We start from the raw sequence: 23561 nt of genomic DNA, 5'->3' as shown, positions 1-23561 counted from the left end.
AACGCTTTTCGCCGTAAATGTGCAACATATAAACATTTAAACATTCAAACATTTAAACATTAAGAGAAATGCCAAACCATCGACTTGAATCTTAGACCTCACTTCGCTCGGTCAATGAGGATTATTGGAAAAAAGGAGAAATTTGAGCGTAAATCACAAAATTATTTATTACAGATTTTCAATGTTCAATTGATACAATCACATCTTGAAGTGAGATTCATGAGCCAATTTATATAATCAATAAATATTAGTAACAAAAAATATATAGTATTCGGAATACTATTTCTGATGCGAGTAATCCATTAAAGGAATATTTTTCGAGTATCGCTACTTATTGTTTTTTCGTATGCGAGAATAAATTCTTTTGTTGGTTTACCATTAGCTGCGATACCCAACGGAGTCTCACTGCAAACGAAGAGGGTGACCATTTCCTTCTGGAAGAATTCCAAAACACCCTCTTATGCATTTGACAGAAAATGCATTGCCGTACTTAGCGAAAAGCAATAGGGGAATGGAACTGAATGGAAGCGGGTTCTTCTTTCTGTCCTGAACTATATTGTTATGCAAAGGTGCCAAGACTTATTTATTTCCCCTTCTCTTCTCAAAACATAATTGTTTCCATCATGAACTTTAGAGCGATAACTCCAATATTTAAGTTTCTATATACTCTCTCATGACACTCCATTACTTCCATTCTATCAAACAAGAAAAATAATGCAGATCCCAATGTATATAGGCTACACGTAGTGGAAATTGTAGTAATATACTATGGAGAGTGAACTATGGAGAGTAATTTATATAAAAGTTTCTTGCATTAGACAACTATTATAAGATCACATGAACTCATGTTTTACCTTTGCTATCCAAAAATAGTTTTAGTGTATACTCCTCCATAGAAAAATGTAACAATCCGATTGTTGCATCCATTCAAGCAGAAAAGTTGCGAATTCACTCTGTGGTACGTTTTCTCATGACGGATTCTCCGAACTTTTCTCCAGTCTCTCGTGGAGTCTCACCTAATGCAATAGAGCGGTCGGAAGGAGTTGAGTGACAAAAGACATTTCGAATGGAAATGCTAGATAAAGGTCCGAGCTTATCTCTCGGCAAAGAGTATTAAGGGAAGAAAATGGAGTGTCAGTGGAGCTGGGAAAAGGAAAGCTCAGCTGCTCAATGGAGAAGAAATGGAAGAGTGAGTAGTAGCGGAGTAGTGGAGAGTGTTGAGTGATGATGGCGTCCTTTGTGTGGTGGCGAAAAGACGTGCTTTGATGGCACACCACACACCAGACACGACGACTACTTGGCCCCTGGGATGCGGATGCGCGAGGTAAGCGCCCCCTCACTGGGTGCTAAGTGACAGAGCATCATCTCACCGGACTAACTCTCATTCGCATCCCTACTAGTTCACCCATCCTCAGCCCCCTCACTCCACAGTCTCTCCTCCCTTGTAATGGCCTCTAAGAGACAACTTCCGCTAATCAACCCTCAACCCGTCCATTAAATCATAATTATGTCGAATGAAGATGACAGTCAGTCGTGACAAACTTCCATCTCTACACGACTTAACGGGTTGTTAGTCATATTAATCAACACTATAATGACGACTTGCACACAGTATTCTTGTAAAAATTTACTAAACTAAATCTACTAACAGAAGCATGCTCTAGGATCGCCCAGGATGCGTTTTAAATGGCGATTTAAATATTCTATCTACTCAAATCGTAATCAATTTCAATTCATCAAATTTATCAATTATATTGAAATTGAAATTATTTGTTCTCTAGGAAAAAACAAATACATGATAATGATGACATTTAGAATAGATAAATTGGAGGCCCGTCTAATACTCTTGCTTGATTTACGACACTATTAGTGAAATAAAATTTGATGAAACATCGCAGTTTGTGTTGGATCGGATCAAAAAATCAAAACTTTGAATCTGCCACCACTACTTATCATGTCATATTAAGATTATAGTCGATGGGAAAGTTATTGTAAGATTAATTATCTTTCTAAATTTCATTCAAGAATTCAACCCCCACCTTGGCCCGGAACGTCTATCAAATTAAACTGTGATTAACCGCTGATTAAAGACGTTATCCGCTTCTGTCATTGGTTCTCGAGGAATTAAAAGCGCCAGATTAGGCTTGAATTTAATAGACGTGCGTGAATCCGGGTAAATCTTTTTATTTTATATCGACCAATATTATAAGTCTGGTGAGATCAAGAATATCTTTTAAAAGTAATCTGGGAAATAGTTTTAAAAAGGAGTGTTTCGAAATAATTATTTCTGAGTATAAGAGTGAGAAAGTAAAAAGAAGTTCGCTTTCTGTGAAAGCGAGGCCTCAGCAATTCAATAACTGAGAAGTACTAGAAAATATTTTTGTAGGTATGTGAGCCTGTGTGGGAAATAGAGAAGCGAGTTTCAAGATGAAGATAATGTTGAGAAGGGAAGGGGAAAGGGAGTTGCATCGACGACTGCCTTGGTTTAGCGCAGTCCACTAATGCCATTAGAGCAGAGTAAACAAGAGGTTTTCATTAGAAGCGGCTGAATTTGGTCAGTCTTGTCATAACTGGGTTTGCCCTGCTCGCAGCTCCGTCCTTCCTGTTCATGGAAGCGTTGTCATTAGGATGAGAGATGGCTCCAAACTCCAAAGACCTGAGAGTGAGACGGAGTCGGTGGCGAGAGTGAGGCGGTGAGCAGTTGCGAATTATCAGAGACACTCTCTCCCGGCGGCCGGCTTCTCCCAAGGGACGTCTCTTGATTCATTCCCGGTAACAACGACAGTATTCCACAGGACGCCACAGACGTCTGACGAGAAACGCGCAAGAGTCTTCAGAGAGCGGTTGCTTGAGCAAACTCAGTCTCTCTGCTGTCTACCCTCGTGTTTGACGGATGAACATATTAACAACATTGTGCTACTTGGCAAAATCTTGAGAGCTAAGTTTACTGTAGCGACTTAATTGGAATGACATGCATCATCAAGAATGTACAGACCTTGTTCAAAACTGGAAGGCTTTACCCGGTTCTCATTCTGGCATTTCAAATTGAGAATCTAAACAATCCTCACAATGCTTAGTTGGTTTGTGATTGGATACAATTTATTTTGATTATATTGGTTATTTAAAGTCAAATACCTAGTGGATAAATGACTTCAATATCAAGTGTAATGAGGCTTCCATTTCATCAAATTTCACGTTATCGCTGAAACCATCGTCAGAATCCTTTCATCCATCTTCAATTCCAATTACAGTATAATATATCTGTAATATCCTTGTATACCTGAATTCGCGCAGAGTTAACATATCTCTACCTGTATCTGTATCTATATATCCATATCTGTATAACATATATTTATCAAAAATCGAGAATATTCTTTCTATCACTGATGAACTCCACGTAATTCTATTATTTGAGCTTGGAAAATGATATAGGCCTAATGGATTTTTGAATAAACTCCTCTGGTCGTGTTGTACCCTCGACCAGAGAAATTATTTTTAATGGATAAAGCAATAGATGCCAAAGAGAATGGGAAGCTACTACTGTAGAATGGGAAGCTACTACTGTAGCTACTGTTTGATTTGAAGATTCGTTTTTACTTTCCGAAAAAAATAAGGTACCCCAATTTCTAAATTTCTATACGTTTCAAGGTCCCCTGAGTCCAAAAAAGTGGTTTTTGGGTATTGGTAGTGTGTGTGTGTGTGTGTGTGTGTGTGTGTGTGTGTGTGTGTGTGTGTGTGTGTGTGTGTGTGTGTGTGTGTGTGTGTGTGTGTGTGTGTGTGTGTGTGTGTGTGTGAGTGTATGTGCGTCTGTGTACACGATATCTCATCTCCCAATTAAAGGAATGACTTGAAATTTGGATCTTAAGGTCCTTACACTATAAGGATCCGACACGAACAATTTCGATCAAATGCGATTCAAGATGGCGGCTAAAATGGCGAAAATGTTGTCAAAAACAGGGTTTTTTTGCGATTTTCTCGAAAACGGCTCCAACGATTTTGATTAAAGTTATACCTGAAATAGTCATCGATAAGCTCTATCAACTGCCACAAGTTCCATATCTGTAAATATTTCAGGAGATCCGCTCCATCTATGAAAAGTTTGATTTTAGATTCTCAATTATCTGGCTGCAGATACAATTTAAACAAAAAATTCCGAGTGGAAAAGATTGAGCATGAGGATCTCTACAATTAATGTTCAGTAACATTTTCACCTAAAATTAAAAATAAGCTCGAAATTCGAGAAAATGTGATTATCCATTTGCAAACTGTTGGCAAAAACTGTTGATTCTATTAAATCATTCACTATGAAGAGGATAGCAAACCTCGTGTGTCTCCAGCGTTATTGCCCTGTCACCAGCTGGCTCAAATCTTTGAATAGTAGACTTGAGATGCGCGGGAACACTAGCGTCAGGTAATCAATTTTCATAACTGCAAGGAAAGTTGTGTGAGTGCACCACACCAGATTTTTATTTCAGAATTTAATCTACGACTAGCCTATGCCAACCCAGCAATAAATAAGAAAAATAGGCTTTACATAATACTATATAAAACCGCTAAACCTTCAACATAATATATTACGAAATCAAGAATAAAACCAGCATTCTCAAGTTAACGTTATAACTAGCTAGTGCTATAAATAGTTGAAAGTTCGCACTTCCTCTTGTAACTTGACAAATTGAACTTTTGAAGCTGTGAACTCACCTCACAACTGTTTGTTATGCTCACCTGAGCACAAATTACAACTAGCAAGTTGCCAGACTTGATGTATATTCAAGTTAATTAGGTACTATTCATAGTTATTATTAAACGAAACTCCAAATCTAATGCTGGCTAGCCGCTATCCAGAGGTTGTCAGTTTGGTGTAAGGATAAGCATTCCTGACCGGTAATTAGAAGGTACTGTGTTCGACTCCCGGGCTGACAAATAATTTTTAAATAGTAGGGCTCATCGAATTTCCATCTAGTTTAACCCTGTTGTCAATATTTGCAGTAGCAGAAGTCTTCGGGGTAATTTAGAGCATTTAATATGGATTTAGATTAATAAAGATTAATTAAAGATTAATAAATTTATAATAATTATTATTGATTCATTCGCATTTGAATAATTTCAATATCTCAGACTTCAATTTACACATTAAAATGCCATGAGTTTCGTATGGATGGAGTCTTTGACTGATGGGGTCTTTTGATATTTTATGAGCGATTTGTTGAATGAATTGAGACATGGGTGTCACAGAATTGCATAAACAATAAATATTTTACAGTCTAAATATGACATTCGTAATCAACAATATTACAGACAGATTCCCAATCAAGGAGAGAGGGCTCTTGAATAAATCAATTCAAATCCACGAATATAGTCTAATAATGTACTGTCGATTTTTGGGTTAGATATTTACAAAGGACGAGCAGGTGTTAGTTACCCGTGCTCTGCAAGGGTCTGTTAAAGCACAAATAAATTGAATTTAGTTGATAGTTCCATACTGATAGAATCAACAACTATATTTGATGATTCTCAATAGGAAAACTATTCAATTGTGATTTTATCGTACGTAAAATTTGTATCAAAGATTGAATAAATGTGTTATTTCGTATCCCGTTCAGGTCCCGTAAAAGGCAATTCTTTTCTTTATAAAAAGCAGACGATGATGATAATCTCAGATGTAGGCTAATTGGTTTAAAAATTTAAAAAAGGCTGGATATTCAAAAATTGAAGCTGGCTTCAAAATGGCCGCGTCAAGATTCTATTTCAAGGAGAATTCAATTTGAGCTTGCTGGATGCGTAAAAAACTGATTAAAGTGTGAAAGTTGCATGCCTTGTCATTTTCTAATTCCATTTCTTCCATTGATGATGAAAAGAAGTGGAATCTATAATCTGCATATTCCAGTCATCACGTCTGGAAATTGGACAAAAATAATCAGTCTAAGAAATCTTGGAAAATTGAAGTCAAAAAGAAACTATGGTGGAATGGGAATCTCGGATGAAGAACGTCTGACAATAATTCATCAGACAGAGACGGAAAGTACAACTTCACACTTTGTCTCATTACTGGCTCCTGAGACGAATAATAAGACTTCTCCAGTCATTGATGTGTTTCCCAATTATACAATTCTCCCCTTCATTAGCATGCAAATGAAATCATGCTCTTTTCGCAGATCTGGATAATTTCTCCTTTTTATTCTTCCACTTGCAAAACCAAAACTACAGTACGACTGCTTTAGCCAGAATTGTGGTTGCAAAAGTGTAAGGACAGAAGACAAGCGAAAGCCCTATTTTAAAATAGAAATACCTTTTTAACATTTTTTGACACATAAACTGTAATTGAATAATTTTCTTATTATCTCAGTACAAATTTATTCAATAGCTAGGAAGAATACATTTTAAATTATTATTGTCTGTTTTGACTTCTTCTGATACTGACTTTCTGGTTCCATTAGAACATTACCACCTCTATAAAAATGGGGAATGGGATCCTTACCCTCTTCATGACCCATTCAATCACCCCTTCCCCCAAACTAACAGCCATTAATAGCATATACATGTACTTTGTGCGAGACTAGTTTTGCTAGCCCAAGTATTTCATATCAAAATTTCAATTGTTTAGTTCAAATTCCAATTGTTTATTTCCAATAGTTTAGATAAATTGACACATTTTCAGTGGAGACATTCATTTCCATTGAATTCTTATATTTTTTATTAAATTCCACTTATAAATGTATGATTTTGTATGACAATTTTATATTCAAGATTCCTTGTATGATTTTGCACCGCCTTGACGAGCTGAAAAAATGTATCTCTATAAGCGCCTTCTCACTACCGGTAGGTGATCTGAACTAAATAAATTGAACTGAATAAATCAATATTTTTTATCATACTTATCATACAAGGGTTATTATGTTCTATCAAAATCACCAGTTAGATGCACTTTATCTCAGGATTTCCTAGTGGGGAGGCGCTTATAAGGACACCTCTTTTCAGCTCGTCAAGGCGGTGCAAAATCATGTAGGCTAAAGTGGAATTTTATAAAAAAATTGAACATTCCTTGAGCTGCGTTTACACCAAAGTTATCAAGAAAATGTTAATAACTTAATCCTTATAAATTCTATTAGATTGAACATAACTTATCAAACACATGATGAACATAAAATATGTGTTTGTCAAGTTCCGTTCAATCTAATAGAATCTATAAGGATTAAGCTATAAACATTTTGTTAATAACTTTGGTGTAAACCCAGCTTAAGTGCATCTAACTGGTGATTCTGATAGAACATAACCTTTGTATGATAAATATCATAAAAATATTGATTTGATCAGTTAAGGAGGCCTTAAAAGCAATAACAATGGAAAATTTGTATTTTGGCTGTAAAACATAGATTCCTATTTTCGCTAGTACTCCCCCTCCCCCCTATACTAAATTTTAGAATTTCTGAGGAATATTGTTCAGAATTATTATTGTACTTTCACATGATATGTGATTTTTCATCATAAATAATGCTCCAAGTTGTATAAGTCGTAAAGAGTGGAAGTAGTAAGTTTCAAGAATTTTCAAAAAAAAAATTGAAAAATAGCCTAAAGTAAGGTTCACGTTATAATGACAATATTGTTCAACTTTGGTTTTGCTATCCTTGTCTATCATTCGACAAAGCCGGTGGTACTATCCTTTTCTAGATCCACAACGATGCCAATAATGTTTTTGACAGTGTAGAAATATAATTAATTAATGCAGAGAATCGGCATCGCTATTCTCCTATCTTTATCCACTGCCATTATAAAGTGGACCTCACTATAGGCCTACCCCTTTTTTGAAAATTTGTAGCTACAAAACCAGAAATCATAGAATCCATCGCGACCACTTAATATTTATTCGAAATGTTATTATCTTTTAGAGACTTTCCAATTTTGTAGAGAATGCTTATTAAAAAACCGAGGTTTTCAAAATAAAATGAAAAAGTAGAAAATTTGAAGGTCTTAGGGGTGATCTCTAGCGTGTCAGCAGATTTCAGCGCCTCAAAATACCTACTGTACCGTATACAACTAACGAGAAAAATTCTTTCGCGGCTGTTTCCTGAAAAATTTTAGATTAGGCTAATTTGACTGGACTGTTTGGCAAGAGTGTGGCCAATGTGTGGCCTAAACGCCTAAGCACATAAGCGTCTAAGCACATAATCGATCGTACTCTTCGACAGTCAAGCACCAATCAAATATCGACTGTTATAGTCGATTCACGAATTCCCCAGTCTCGACTCTCGATCTCGCTTTCCATTCCAGTTTACAGTGTTTACTCCATTTTGATTTGGTATTTGCTTGGGTGTCAAATCAATAATTTAAAAGAAATTGGCTTCAAGCTTCCTGATGACTGGAATAATTTAATAATATGAAACTTCTTTATCAAATATAGAAAGTATTAAACGTTCTATTAAAGCCTACGTAAGTTCAACAATGTGTTAGGTCTACACTACTGTGACCAATAATGCATCACCTGTTGAGGTTATGTTTAGCAATATTTGAATATTTTTTGTAAACAGAGTTAAATTAGTATTTATATTATTTTTAATGTTTCCATGTTGAATATTCTTTGTAGTTTTGAATTCTGATGAAGTGAAGTATGAATTTCAAAGTTTTTGTGATGTTGAATGTAAAATATGCTGTCTGTTTTGGAATTTCTCTTTTAAGCTTGGTTGCCCGGTATTTGTAATTTCTATCTTTGCAATAATCTATCATAAACTTTACACATTGTCTAGTAAGTCAATACTATTTTTATTTTAAATTTGTTATATATGAATAATTTCATGCTTTCCTCGGTTTTATCTATAGATTGTAGATAAGTTGCTAGTACCCTACTAGGCATGTAGTAAAATAGGTAATTCTTTTCAATTAACTCAAGTCAAGTACTTGCGGCTGTCGTTCAATTTATTATTGTGTTACAGATAAAATGACATCTATTATAAAAGTACATGCTCTCTCTGGAGCTCATGATGAGACTCCTCCATGCTACATATTACAAGTTGATGAGTTCAGATTCTTGTTGGATTGCGGCTGGAGTGAAACCTTTGATCAAGAATTTGTAAAAGAGCTCAAAAGGTAAGAAACGCTGTTTCAATATTCACATAATTGTCTATTACAAATAGTTGAATAAACATTATCATTATTCTAAGTTATTAGAATATTAATTAGAGCTTATCTTGATTCTCAATAATTGTGAAAATATTTAACATAAAATGTTTTCATCTTTCTACTGAGGGAATCATTTGTCAAACTTTTTGCTATTATAAGAATATAACAGGAAAATTGAAAAATCTATTTTTCCAATATAATGCAATATACCCACCCATTACAAATACGGTTTATTATAAATAAAATTATTGAAAATTACCTAAGTTAGGGTAGAAACTAGTTGTTGAACTATTTTAAAGTTATTAAAATTATAGGGTACTTCAAGATTTTTATATTGGTTTTATTAATTTGTTAAAAAGTAGCCCATTTGAGTGAAGTGCTTTTATATATTGTGATAGAAAAACTCAATGACTATGCTGATTTCAAAAGTTGTTGTTGATAGTGACAACGTTTTTACAAAAATAACTCCTGCTTAATGCCATTAAAATTCATAAATGAGTAAATCAATCCATTTTAATTTAATAAAAATTATATTTGAAAAATAATTATAGAAAGTGTTCATATTATATTGATAAATTTTTAATTTCAATTATTACAGACATGTGAACCAGATTGATGCTGTTCTCCTGTCTTATCCTGACCCGTTGCATCTGGGAGCTCTGCCCTATATTGTCGGCAAATGTGGCCTCAACTGCCCGATCTACGCCACGATTCCTGTTTATAAAATGGGTCAAATGTTCATGTATGACCTATATCAGGTGAGGAGATCCTACCATTTTCTGAACACTTTTGTGTGCTGGTTAAACAATTTATGATTATTATTAATCGGCGATCACTCAAAAATATCTATTCTGTTTCCATGAACATGCCATAAACCAAAATAGTTTGCAGTCAGATATTGCTAGTTGAAGTATTACTTCATAGTACTGATGCACACATAGTAGCACACATAGTACTTGTGTCACCCTGGAGTGACCAGAATGATTCATTGGGTAAGAACTCATAATTTACCCTATTCAGTTGAGGATGTCAGAAAAATGACTTCTTCATGTCAAACATGTAATGCCATAAAACCTCAATTTTTCAAGAAATTGAAATCTACTCTCATAAAGGCGACACATCCATTTGAAAGATTAAGCGTGGACTTCAAGGGTCCTCTTCCATCAAAAACTAAAAACAAATATTTGTTGACAATAATTGATGAGTACTCTAGGTTTCCGTTTGCATACCCTTGTCCGAATATGAATTCATCAACTGTAATTCAGTGCCTTGTGAACTTGTTTACCACATTTGGTTTACCTTCTTATGTACATACTGACAATGGAACCTCTTTCAAATCCAGAGAGCTGCAGGAATTCCTTCATAATCGAGGAGTAGCCACTTCCATGTCATCACCTTATAACGCACCAGGAAATGGCCAAATCAAACGAGAAAATGGTACAATTTGGCGCACAGTGTCTCTTACATTGAAGCATAGAAATTTGGATGTATCTGATTGGGAATCTGTGCTCCCAGATTCTCTACATTCTATTCGATCCCTATTGTGCACGGCTACTAATGAGACGCCACATGATAGGATGTTCCGACACTACAGACAATCATCTAATGGTATAGCACTTCCAACCTGGCTTGCCCCTTCAAACAAAGTCCTAATGAAAGTACCTATACGAAGAAGTAAATTCGATCCATTGGTCGAGGAGGTGGATATTCTTCAAATCAACCCACAATATGCCAAGGTACGGCTTAGTGATGGAAGAGAGACAACTGTATCATTGAAAAACCTTGCCCCTCGAGGAGAAGAGAGCATTCAAGAAGATAACGATAAAAATCAAGATGATACAAATGCAGGATCAAGCCTTAGTGATCACGCAGAGCCTGAGAATAATCAAGAAAATTATCATGAAAATCAAGATGAAACAAATACAGGATTCCCCCTCAGTGATGAAGAAGAGCCTCCTGATGGCACCCTGCGAAGATCTTATAGAGAGCGCAAAATGCCTTCTTATTTGAAAGACTATTCATTGAATTCCTAAAGACGGGAAGAATGCGATGATATTGAATCATCATATGACTAGTGTTTTCTTCTTATCAGTTATTCAGATCTTCTTTCTGTTATCAGATGTTGAACTATTTATTCTAATTTTGAATCTGTTATGAATTCATTACTGATCAATAAAGCCTAGAATGCAGAGGTTTTTCATTACAAGTGCATAATAATTTATTAACCTACTGTATTGGTAATTAATCGCCCATACTTATTCACTTATCTGATACTTACTTAAGTAAGTACTTACTTGATACTTGTCGTTGTCGAAAACTGTGGATTCCAGTGAGACAGTGTCACAAACAATATTGGTTTGTAGCCATTTTGGCTATTCGTTGAAGTAGAACTGCTCCAAAATAGGGGCTTATCCTCAAGCTCAGCAAATGAGAAGAGTGGTCTGTCGTTTAGCTTCTACTTCACTGTGCTTAGCAATTTATCACGTGGTAAATTTCTCACTTCACTGGGCAGCCTGTTGAACATCCGAATGGCTGCTGCTGGGTAGCTGTTGTAGGTGCTGCCTTATCTTGTGTGATGCATCAAGGTCAGCAGCTCGGCGAGTATTGTAGCTGTGGATTTCACCTCTTCTTGTCCCGGCTTCTTGGTTGTCCATCAGGTGTGTGAGTGAACAGAACACGTAGATGGTAAGGATCCCCATACCCCTGAAGACAGGTTTACAGTGGTCCCTACTAGAAGAGAAAGTGATTGTACGGAGTGCTCTTTTTTGGAGGAGCAGCACATCCTTCGCTGTTGGCTCATGTCCTCACTGGATCAGTCCATGCATGAGGTGGCTGTGAAAGAGTGAGTGGTATGCCATCACCAGACTCTCCCTGCCTACCACGTGTCTGAGCTTTCTTAGCAGGGGTATATTACCCTGGTAATCCGTCAAATACCCTGGATAATTCATCAAAACATATTTATTCAACCGACTCAAAATTTCTTTGCAAAAATTTGATCATTTGTACATTGAAGGATAATTCTGATTTTATTGAATTGAAGGATGAATAGGTTCAAGCCAAATGAACTTTTCAAAATTGTTCTATGGAAATCCATGTTTGGTGTGCGAATAAACAGTGTACAATCTTATTGCAGTATATTATCACCAAGCATTGATTTCTTACAATTTAATTTATTCACCTGTTGATTTATTGCATTTTCAGTCTCGACATGATATGGAGGAGTTCGAAATGTTTACTTTAGATGACGTTGATGCAGCTTTTGACAAAATTGTCCAACTGAAATATAATCAGAGTGTTCCAATGAAAGGTAATGAAGCGTCCTTCTCTACCTTAATAATATTACGGATTTATTTTTTATAATTGACTACGAAAATATCAGTACTATTCCACTTTAATACAAATTATTTCTATACATTCTCAGTGTGTATTATTTCCAAGGCATCCATTATGGGATATTATATTAATGACATATTAAACGTTCATAATGACATAAGGACGATTTATAATGAACTAATACTCAGGCAACTTTGAAATAAATGCATGTTCATTTTTTACACAAAAAATAAAATTTTTAATTTTGGTTTCAAATATTTTTGTAAGAGACTTGAGACGATGCATAGTTTTAAACACTTATCATTGATGGCAATCTACGAGGTGAACTCTGGCTGGATATTTTTAAAAAGAAATTATTATCCACGCAAGCCCAGCTCTGACATCTTTATTATTTTTAGTATCGTCAAAAATGAGCATGATCTATACCATGTTTTTCTTTGTATAATGGTTTTAGACTTCTATTCTTGCACTCTTCAACTAATTCTATCCACTCTAATTTCCCTTGATTTAATGAATACAAAACAAAACTTTAACAGCGAATTATTCGCAAAATATTTTAACTCTATAGAAGAATAGTTTCTTGAAGATCAGTCTCTCTCACCTTAATTTGATTTTCTATGAATATTAATTTTTTCAAGCAATTATCATCCATCTCAATATTTTTTTTTTTTTTTAGGAAAAGGATTTGGCTTAACAATAGTTCCACTACCAGCTGGGCATATGATAGGTGGCACAGTATGGAAAATAATGAAGATAGGCGAGGAGGATATAATATATGCAGTTGATTTCAATCATAAAAAGGAGCGACATCTAAACGGTTGTGAGTTGGAGTTCCAGAGGCCGTCGCTTCTGATCACAGATGCTTCAAATGCCACCTATCAGCAAGCTAGGAGAAGAACAAGGGATGAAAAGTTGATGAGTAAGTAAATTGATTCATATTGCGTATCAATTATAAATGAATTCTCAAGTGGGTCAAGAGAACATGGGGTATGCAATAGGTTTCAACTTAATGAATTGGTTCATAGTAGTTAGTAGATAAACATGAAAAACCTCTTCTATTTGGGGAGTAAAAGCACGTTTGGGGGAGGGAAAATTTTTGGTTTCCTCTTTTTCTTTTCGTAAGCGGTTGACAAGAGAAAAATGTTTCAAAACAGTGAAGCCTGCCAAATTTGATTGTTCTTCACAGTTTTTTTTTCTTTTTTCTTAAGTTCATATAGTTTATATAGTCAATCGTCGAATCCCGACCCTCATCTCGTATGAGGCGGGGTACAAAACCATGCTTGCCGCACAGACAAGCACCTTGTAACTACTCTAAACTACATCTACTAGGCTATATCAAAGATAGTTTGGCCATTGGAACTTTCTTCCCGCCGCCGCCTTCAAGACTTCAAATATTTGAATTTTATATTGGAGCTTATAAATGGGAACTGTTTCTGTATAGTAACTGTACTCTAAACCAATCCCCGAAGTCAAAAATTTTCAGTCATATATTCCATGTATTCTATAATATAAATTGTATTTCCAGACTGGTCTATTTACAAAAATGGGTCATACAAAAACGGTACAAAGATTTTCAGTCATATATTCCATGTATTCTTTAATGTAAATTGTATTCCCAGACAGGGCTATTTACAAAAGCGGGTTCTATTTTTTGAGTAATCTTTCATTATGGATTCCTAGTTTCTAACTACTTCGTTTGTTTTCCAGCAAATATTCTGCAAACGTTGCGTAACAACGGTAACGTTCTGGTGGCCGTCGACACAGCTGGTCGTGTTTTAGAGCTGGCTCACATGTTGGACCAGCTGTGGAGGAATAAGGAGTCAGGACTTCTGGCTTACTCGTTGGCCCTCCTCAATAACGTTAGCTATAATGTAGTCGAATTCGCAAAATCACAGGTAAGTTTGTTGTCATCAATTTTAAGTTTTTCAAGTACAATAATAAATACGTTTTTCACGTGTTACATTTAATTATTAATGTTTTGTGCAATTTCATCTACCTTGAACTGGACTTTTTGAATGTCTGAGGTCCGTACATCAAATGAATCTTCTTTTTAGTCACTTTTTAGCACTTCGTGCTGTTATTTTTTATGCAGATCCTCTATCAACAATATTTTTTCATGAAATATGAGATAAGGAACATGATTTTTTCATAGTGATATTGAATAAAGGTTTTCTTTATAATGCCTGTAAGACGATTCATTATTAAAAATGTTTCTATCCAAGCATGCTTCAAGAATTTATGAGAATTGTTAAACTAATTCTATAGTAAAATTTAATTCAAACTGTCAGATCCCTCTCAAATAAAACCAATGCTTCTCATTCATTCCATGCTGACAGTATGAAGTGAATCACACCATAGAATCGTTGCGATTGGTTCCTGTTATTGTTTACTAAGCAACAAAAGTGTGCTTGGCTGAGAAAGTTCCTTAGAATCGCTTATTTTACTGCATTAAACTGAGAATAAAATTCTTTATTGAAAACAATATTGTTCAAAAAAATCGAGATCAAAATCAAATACTTATTCACTTTGTGCTATAATATTAGTAGTCTCAATGGAATACTTCGTCTAATCATTAACGAAAATAATCATCAATCATAGAGTATAAAATGTTGTTAGTGGTCATCGATTAATTGATAATTGTGAATCTAGTGGAATCTGCTAAAATCATGTTTCCAGGCTCATGAAGAGTTCCTCATTTTATGTATCAATTGATAAGTTGACGACAGAAGCATTCTTATGTAGAAAAGCTGAAAGCCAGATAAAACTGCATACTATGAACTGAAAACTTTATTAATTTGTGTATAGATGCCATTGCAATATAATATTATAATTTATATTCGGATTTTTCTAATTCCAATCTAATTTAATTTGCCATTTCTGAAATCCAATCTCACATTTTCAATATAACATTTCAGATTGAGTGGATGAGTGATAAATTGATGAGGAGTTTTGAGGGCGCTAGAAATAATCCATTCCAGTTCAAGCATCTGCAGCTCTGTCATAGTATGGCTGAATTAAGCAAAGTTTCTAGTCCTAAGGTAAGTGATTCTCTGTCTCAGATTTGATTATGTTTCTTGTTGAAGATTTTAAATTGAGCTTTAAATGATCACTTTAACCTATACTTTACATGCACTTAATTCCTAGTTAAAGTAATATGGTGTTATTGAAAAGTGCATACTTCTGATTCAATTTCTTATTATTTTTCCAGTGATATTTGAATATTGTAGTAGTCTATCAATATCATAAATTTAATTCCATACAAAATATCGCAATGGTATAGCCTAATAATGCTTGCAACAATGTTCATTTCAATTTACACCCAGAGTTGAAATTTCCTTGATGGTTTCCATCACTTGATTTGTTTTGGTGATAAAAAATTAGTTTTTGTCACCTATAAATTTATAATAAAAATAGCACAAGGACTACCTTATTATTTTATCTGCCAATGCTATTACATTAGTGTCATTTGCATTGTAAATAAAGTTTTAACGTATAGCTTAACTATAATTTTCAACTGTATTATATATTTTCAATTTCTTGCTTTTGTTTATAATAACTTGGGCTCTATTTTTATTTTTCTATTAACATGTTTATCATACCTATCTGTTGGCTGGTGAGTTTGGGTAGAGGTCAGGTTAAGCAGTTGATTGTCCTGATAACTGGATACGGCCTCTTCAGGAAACATCTCCACACAATTGGACTCAGAAATGAAAGCCAGATGTTTAGGCTTTGTAATCAGTCTAAAGAGACTACCAAGCTGTCATACTGGTTACTGGATTGCGAGTGACTAGGGGCTAGGAGAAGGGCTCTGTTGTTTGGCTGCAAGCAACCAGGCGATGAATGGAATGTTAGTATAGGGAAAAAACTCCTTGACCTTGTAATGGATACAAGTATTGGTTTTCCCAACTAACATACTTGTGATACACAATAAGCTTCAGTTGACGTGTGAGGTCCTTTGAACCTTTGGATCCTTGAATCCGTCCCTTCAAAAACATTAAACATACCTAGCTGTACGAAATCACTGCCGACGCACAAGTTGTTTTTTGCCGGCAGTGCCATACTGTAATTGAGAATATTTATTTATTAATTTTTATGGCAAATGAATGAATTTGAATTTGAGAACTGGCAGATCTGAGGCACTCCCTTCCTACGGTATAGCAATTGTTCATTTCGAATAAGCTCTTGAGAAAATGAATTTAAAAAATGTTTCCATCATTTACAATAACTGTATTGCCATATTGGTAAATTTTACTTTCACCACAACGTAACGAATATCTCACTTGTGTTTGTTGTAGGTCGTTTTAGCCAGTACACCAGATATGGAATGTGGTTTCTCAAGGGAGCTCTTCCTGCAGTGGAGCTCACAAGAAAATAATAGTATTATCATCACCTCCAGGTATACAACATAACTTATAATTATTGTTCCACATCAGAATGGAATTCGTATTAATATTTTATAAGAAACATTTTTAATTCACGCTAGGATGGAAGATGATTCACCTTTTGAATTTCGATCAATAAACTGTATTGATAAAACCTTCAATTAAAAATGCAATTCAAATTTTACTCGCAGAGCTCTACTCGAGACAGAACGGCGAAAGCACAAAAGTAGGAATTATTGTTACTGTAAACACTAACAATAAAAATCATCCTCAGAAATTATTCTATTGGAAATGCACCTCGGCTCCTACTAATCCCGCATCCTTCGCTTTTCAAGTGACTGTAAAAAAATTCAAAATCGATTTATGTGAAAAAAACATGCAGCCTTGATTCACAGACCAAAAGTCGACTCACTCTTGTTTGTATAGCATGGAGCTAAAACCCATAATATTGCCTTCACGAAACATGATAAAACACACGTTTCATATTTGTACATTGGAGATCTTCTCGCTTTATCAATTACATTTAATAATTAAATCCGCGACCAGATTTCCAATTCACAAAATAATATTTCAAAAATTGAATGGGTTTTGATGTCATGTATGACAAATATCAAATAATACTGATTAAGAACTCAAGAAAATACTTTAAATTCTCGATAGTTCTGTCACTATTGACTTGAAATGTGTGATATAAAGTTATCCCTTGGTGTTGTATAGTTAATCAGTGTGTCGTAGCTTATCCTCCTTTATGAAAACAAAATAATAGGAAATATTACTTCAAGTACAAAATGTGTTAATATTAGTATTTCAGTCACTCTAATGTAGAACAAAGGTTGATTCGTATTAGGAATGTGCTAAACCTAATTGTATTTTTTGCTTGCTTCTTGAATGGAGCTATCGCATTCAAAGTTCTCGAGTGTTCTCCAATTCACAAATTAAATGAACTAGTTCTCAAATGAAAATAAATAAGTCTGTCATTCAAAAGTGCTTTCCTGTTCTTTTTTGCCTCACAATACAATTCTGTACAAATGTACAATGTGAATCAGCCTCAATTCTAATATTGAGAGATCTTTCAATGTCTTTAAATTATTTAATTACATCTCACCAGAACTGTGTCAAAAGTTCAATGTTTCTATTTATTACAAATAGAAAATAAAGTGCTTATCAATGTACCAAGATTGCATGCATTCTAGGTACTTTGGTGCTTATTGTGAGAATAATTTTCATTTTTTCAGAACTTCACCTGGTACGTTAGCTAGAGATTTAATTGATCTAGGAACTAATAGAATGATACAGCTACAAGTCAAAAGGCGTGTTCGTTTAGAGGGCGCTGAACTTCTAGAGTATCATCGGAAGGAAAAAGAAGCTAAGGACAAAAAACCTGATAAGAAGTAAGTAGTTTCCTTCATCACTCCGTAATATATATTATTATATCACTATCTTAATAAATACCACTAATAAACACACACAAGTGATATATCAGTAAATTTGATGGGTTTCAAAAATATTTAGAATGTATTATCTTGACAATCTAAAAAAATATACATTAGAATAAAATTATAGAAATTCAGGTGTAGAAAAATACGAATGTGTTTTATACATTTTGTTTGGTGTTTTTCTCTACAATAGAATTAAAGTCCCACTGTATTTCATCGATGACATGGTTGTTGGATATGGTGATCGATGCTGCTGTAAATACCCTTTCAGAAAATATTGTTAATGAATTTTATTTCTATAAAACTAAAGTTGATAAATTACAAGAATGATAGAAATACGCTTTGGTCTCAAAATCATCAACTTTTAAAACTAACTGTTTCCTTTCTTATAAATGAGTTTCTTGCAGAATTAATTCTTATAACGGGTAGAACTATCGCCGATCCATAAATTAAACTTGGAAATTCAAAAAGAATTTTATGCCTCATTAGTTATCAAATCTACTTCATAATTGAAGAAATATTATATTCAATTTATCTCATTCCATAAAATGAGGAGGACGAATTCATAGAATGAAGAATGAAAAGTTGACGAAGTTGATCTTCAGCACTCAATTGGCAATATTGATTTGAGATATGAAATGTACTTTAGTTCATACTTTTTAATCTAAAAACTTTGGCAAATGAAGTCAAACTCAGTTTTCTAATATTCGAGTTATGAATTAGTTATCAACTATTAAATAGTTTAAACAATATTGTCTTTGAAGTAGTACCTATTCAATGTTTACAAACAATTAGCATTTTTTCACTAATGGCAATTTTCTGTTCACAGAGGTCTTCTAGATGTGTACATAAGTTCAGACTCCGAAGATGATTTGGAGATACTGAATATCAACAGAGGAAAGCACGATCTTATGGTGAAACACGAGTTCAACAAGCAGCAAACAAGTTTTTTCAAGAACAGCAAAAAGCATTATCCTATATTCCCGTTCTTTGAAGCCAAGATGAAATGCGACGAGTATGGCGAAATAATCAAGCCAGAAGACTACAAGCTGGCAGATGTGAATCCTGAAGGTGAAGACAACAAGGAGAACTTTGAGGTGAAAGAGGAGGATCTAACGATAGACATGACTGAGGTTCCCACCAAATGCGTGTCGTTCACCAAAACAGTGCAGGTTTCCTGTTCGGTGCAGTTCATTGATTTCGAGGGTCGGTCGGATGGCGAGTCCATGATGAAAATCCTCTCGCAACTGAAACCGAGGCGGTTGGTTCTAGTGCGAGGATCGCCCGACAACACAGCGACAATGGCCGACCAGATCCAACAGTGGAACGATATCCGCGTGTTCACTCCTGGCAAGGGTGATGTGGTCGACGCCACCACCGAGAGTCACATCTACCAAGTGAGACTGACCGATGCGTTGATCAGCTCGTTGGAGTTCCAGAAGGGCAAGAACTCTGAGCTGGCCTGGCTCGATGCCCAGATTGCTGTCAAGAGTAAGGGCGTCGATGCCACTCCAATGGAGACTGATCAGGACAATGAAAATGTCGCCGAAGATGAAATATATACCTTAGAACCTTTGCCAGTTCATATGGTGAGTTTTGTGCTCTGCATTTAATTCAATAAGTTCCCGTTTCTAGAATACTTTTAAATCTATAGGTTTAAATAATCGATTAGATTTTATTAGTATCCTAAAAACCGGGTCAAAATCAGTTAAATGTATATTTTTTCAAATTGGGGATTTAGTTTTGTCAACTGTCATAAAACTGACTGATTATTCTTTGAAAATGTTAGTGAGGCGGCTCCTGGCTCATTGATGGCTTGACGCAAGATTACTTACATCTTTTCTCTGAATATTATTTCGCCGTCCCCCTACGTTATGTCATCAACACTCAAGTCTCATTCAGGCATAATTAAATACAAACAGATTTTGTTGATTATAAATTTATTTGTAGATGGTAGAGGACCATGGTTTCGTGTCCGCACAGGTCACGCCAGCAAGCAGACTATGGTCTTGTACCATAAATAAATGTACAATTGACAATATCTGTGTATTTCATTTCATTATGGAACGGTTCTGCAATATCAATAGTGGCTCTTTGGAATTATTGGGCATAGTTATTATCAAGTCGCGTTTTTGTAGTGAATATTCTTACAGAATACAAAATGAATGACATTGTTTGAATAATAATAATATTTGTATGGCTTTTATTGGTGGGGGAGTTCCTGACAGAAGTTTCACCTTGCCTGAATATATCATTTAAGCCGTTAATGGGCCTTACGACTGTCTTACTTCAGCTGGGACCGACAGTGTGACGTGCCCATCCGATAACACGGGATTGTTGGAATGAATAAATTTCTCAAATTGAAACAAAAACATTGTTCTTTTCTATCATATTATTTAATAACTCAATATGAATGCAGATCATAATAATATTATGCTAATCATATTACAAGAAATAATATTAAATAAGGCAACAGTTTCTATTAAAAATTACCCAATCAATGAAAAAAGTTATTCTAATATTAAATAGTATGTCTTTTAATGGACATTTTTAATTTCTGTTGTTGCTTGTTCAACTATTAAAATCATATTGTTTCTTTTCCAGATAAAGGGTCATCAACCGTCATTTATCAATGAGCTAAAATTATCAGACTTCAAGCAAGTATTAACAAAGAACAACATTTCTTCTGAATTCATGGGCGGTGTGTTGTGGTGCTGCAGTGGAAAAGTGGCTGTTCGCAGGGTAGGTCACTTTCTCATTCATCAATAATTAGTCTTGAATGAAAAAGACTAAGAAATTGTCAAAAACCACAGATTTATTTATACTTAGAAAGACCGGTTTCGGTTATTACACCATTGTCAATCTCTGATAAACTAAAACTTGTATTTAGTTTAATTGTATTTGTATTTTAGCATAAATATTCCAAATTTAACAACAGATGTTTTGAACAAAGAGAGGGGTTGGCAATAGGGTCACCCCTCTCACCATTTCTAGCTTAATTATTTATGGATAAGTTAGAAAGTAGAATTATAGAAAATGGTCATTTCAAAGATAAAATTGTTTACTGGTTTCGATATGTAGATGATATTATTTGCTTATGGAAAGGAAGTAACAGACAACTAGACAATTTTCTTTCCTATCTGAATGGATTACATCAGAGTATAAAATTCACTGTAGAGGTAGAACAGGATTGTGTATTGAATTTTCTAGATTTAAGAATAGATCATAGCACTGGTTTTCACAAGTTTTCTATTTTCAGAAAAACAACCCATACTGATGTTATCATTCCTCTTCATTCTTGTCATCCTATTTCTCACAAACTTGCTGCTTTCAATAGCATGGTCTATAGAGCACTAACAATACCTATGAGCCATCATGATTTTGATATTGAGATTACTAAAATTAAACAGATAGCTGTCACAAATGGGTATGAAGTAAGTATGGTGGACAGATTATTGAGTAAAATTAATAGACAAATTTCAATCAATTCTAGCTTTGTAGGCTCAAACTGTGAGGAGAAGACAATCCCATAACAATCCCATATTTAGGCCTTGTATCTGATAATATAGGTAGGGAATTGAAGAGGAATGGATTTCATGTTGCTTTCAAGACCAAACCGATTTTAAATAGTCTATTTAGCTGGAGTAAAGACAAAATTGATATTTGGGATAAAAGTGGGGTGTACAAACTTGAATGTGGTGATTGTAATGCTTGTTTTGTGGGTCAAACTGGTAGAAGTTTCAAAAGTAGAATTAAAGAACACAGAGATTGGAATAAACAAAATGGGGAATCTAACTTTGCAGAACATTTGATAACAAATAATCACAAGTTCACAGTTAAGGAGAATGATGAGTTTCTGCATGTTAATAACAAAGGCAGATCTTTGAATATTCTAGAGGCTTTAGAAATAACTAGAGTAATTAAGGAAAATTCCCAGTATAGTTTAAATGACCAGATTCATTTCAACCAATACAACACTACGAATTTAGTTTTATCATAAAATTGTAAGCATACATTAGTCAATAGTTTTTCCATTTACATATTTGTTTTATTATCTTTCACACTTGTTTTCTTGGTTCTTATTTTGTACTGAAAGTAAATTTTGTTATCATGGCGATTCTGGTGCTTAAGCCGCCATTTTGTCACACCGTTGAGTGGGAGGAGACTGTCTAGCTGGGCCAATGGCAGGCGTTCATGCCCTTGACCAATAGCAGTACTCGCCTACTATTATAAATTCTGCTGCTCTTGTATTTAGTTTTAGTTTATCAGAGATTGACAATGGTGTAATAACCGAAACCGGTCTTTCTAAGTATCAATAAATCTGTGGTTTTTGACAATTTCTTAGTCTTTTTCATTCAATATGAATATTACCACAATATCAACTTCTTAACTACACAAAAAGTGAAAATAATTAGTCTACTAGTAGCCTCAAATTTGTAGTAGCTACTCTGGGAAATTTGTTCAGTCATCACATTTTTGCTCAGCTCAGTTGCTGTTTTTCATGATTCGGCTTTCTGATTAACGTTCTAACATCGCTAGTCCTGATCTTTATTGTATAATGTAGGTGTGTCATTTTCGTAGTGTTATACTTCATGATCAGTTCAGCAAAATTATTTGTATGGCTTTTTGTTGGTGGGGAAGTGCTTACCTCGCCTGATATAATTATATATATTTTAGCCATCTATGATGGTTCTTACGGGTTGTTGTATTTTATTTGAGACCGACAATTCTAAACACCTGGTCATAGCTTTTATTGAACCTGAAACCTCTAGACTGCTACTGAAGCGGATTATCCACAAATGTATACAAGACAAACACCCTTTTTGTCTCCTTTATATTTAGAACACTGTATACACTTGAAAAATATATTCTAGGTTCATATTCTTATTAAAATCAATCTGGTCTGCTATGTAAAGTATTTCAAAATTAATTTTAGAAGCTAATAATTATTTGTGTTTTTGTGTGTTTTTCAGCACGAAGCGGGTAAAGTGACATTGGAAGGATGTTTATCTGAAGATTACTATAGGGTTAGAGATTTATTGTATGAACAATATGCTATTATTTAAAAAATCTATGTGTATTATACTTGAAAATTAATTCATTTTAAAATGTCATACGAATAACGACAGTAATAATGAAAATTATTTTAAAGAAACCTGACTCATTTCTTAATTTTCTTTATTATTGAATATTTAAAAATATTCTCCATATCCACAGACACGTATTATACAAAAAAACATCTTCATGAGTTTATTTTTAAATGGTATCCAGATACTTGAATATAGATAGGAGACGA

The 23561-nt window shown here is 34.5% G+C and overlaps 1 protein-coding gene across 2 annotated transcripts; it reads left to right on the top strand.

The window, feature by feature from the left end:
* The first annotated feature begins 8239 nt into the window (after nucleotides 1-8239).
* On the top strand, nucleotides 8240-23425 carry LOC111046815 (probable cleavage and polyadenylation specificity factor subunit 2). 2 transcript variants are annotated; one of them, XM_022332454.2, is made up of 12 exons: nucleotides 8240-8427; nucleotides 8928-9081; nucleotides 9713-9872; nucleotides 12316-12421; nucleotides 13124-13366; nucleotides 14155-14342; nucleotides 15363-15485; nucleotides 16743-16843; nucleotides 18065-18220; nucleotides 19095-19854; nucleotides 20870-21007; nucleotides 23239-23425. In XM_022332454.2, exons 2-12 carry the CDS (start codon nucleotides 8933-8935, stop codon nucleotides 23329-23331), a joined length of 2217 nt encoding a protein of 738 aa, XP_022188146.1. In that variant the 5' UTR covers nucleotides 8240-8427; nucleotides 8928-8932; the 3' UTR covers nucleotides 23332-23425. The 2 variants fall into 2 exon arrangements, with proteins under 2 accessions (XP_022188146.1, XP_039283119.1); XM_039427185.1 differs by lacking the exon at nucleotides 8240-8427 and adding an exon at nucleotides 8483-8740.
* The last annotated feature ends 136 nt before the right edge of the window (nucleotides 23426-23561 follow it).

This window comes from Nilaparvata lugens, chromosome 4 (genome assembly GCF_014356525.2).
Source record: "Nilaparvata lugens isolate BPH chromosome 4, ASM1435652v1, whole genome shotgun sequence".
Classification (NCBI taxonomy): Eukaryota; Metazoa; Arthropoda; class Insecta; order Hemiptera; family Delphacidae; genus Nilaparvata; species Nilaparvata lugens.
Note: the sequence above shows the minus strand (reverse complement) of the source record. Positions and strands in the feature narration are given on the sequence as shown.

What these genes read in the sequence shown, in the direction of transcription:
- LOC111046815 (XM_022332454.2), top strand. Translation starts at nt 8,933, where the DNA reads ATGACATCTATTATAAAAGTACATGCTCTCTCTGGAGCTCATGATGAG. An exon ending in TTTGTAAAAGAGCTCAAAAG is followed by an intron (nt 9,082 to 9,712) that starts GTAAGAAACGCT and finishes CAATTATTACAG; the next exon opens with ACATGTGAACCAGATTGATG. An exon ending in TCAGAGTGTTCCAATGAAAG is followed by an intron (nt 12,422 to 13,123) that starts GTAATGAAGCGT and finishes TTTTTTTTTTAG; the next exon opens with GAAAAGGATTTGGCTTAACA.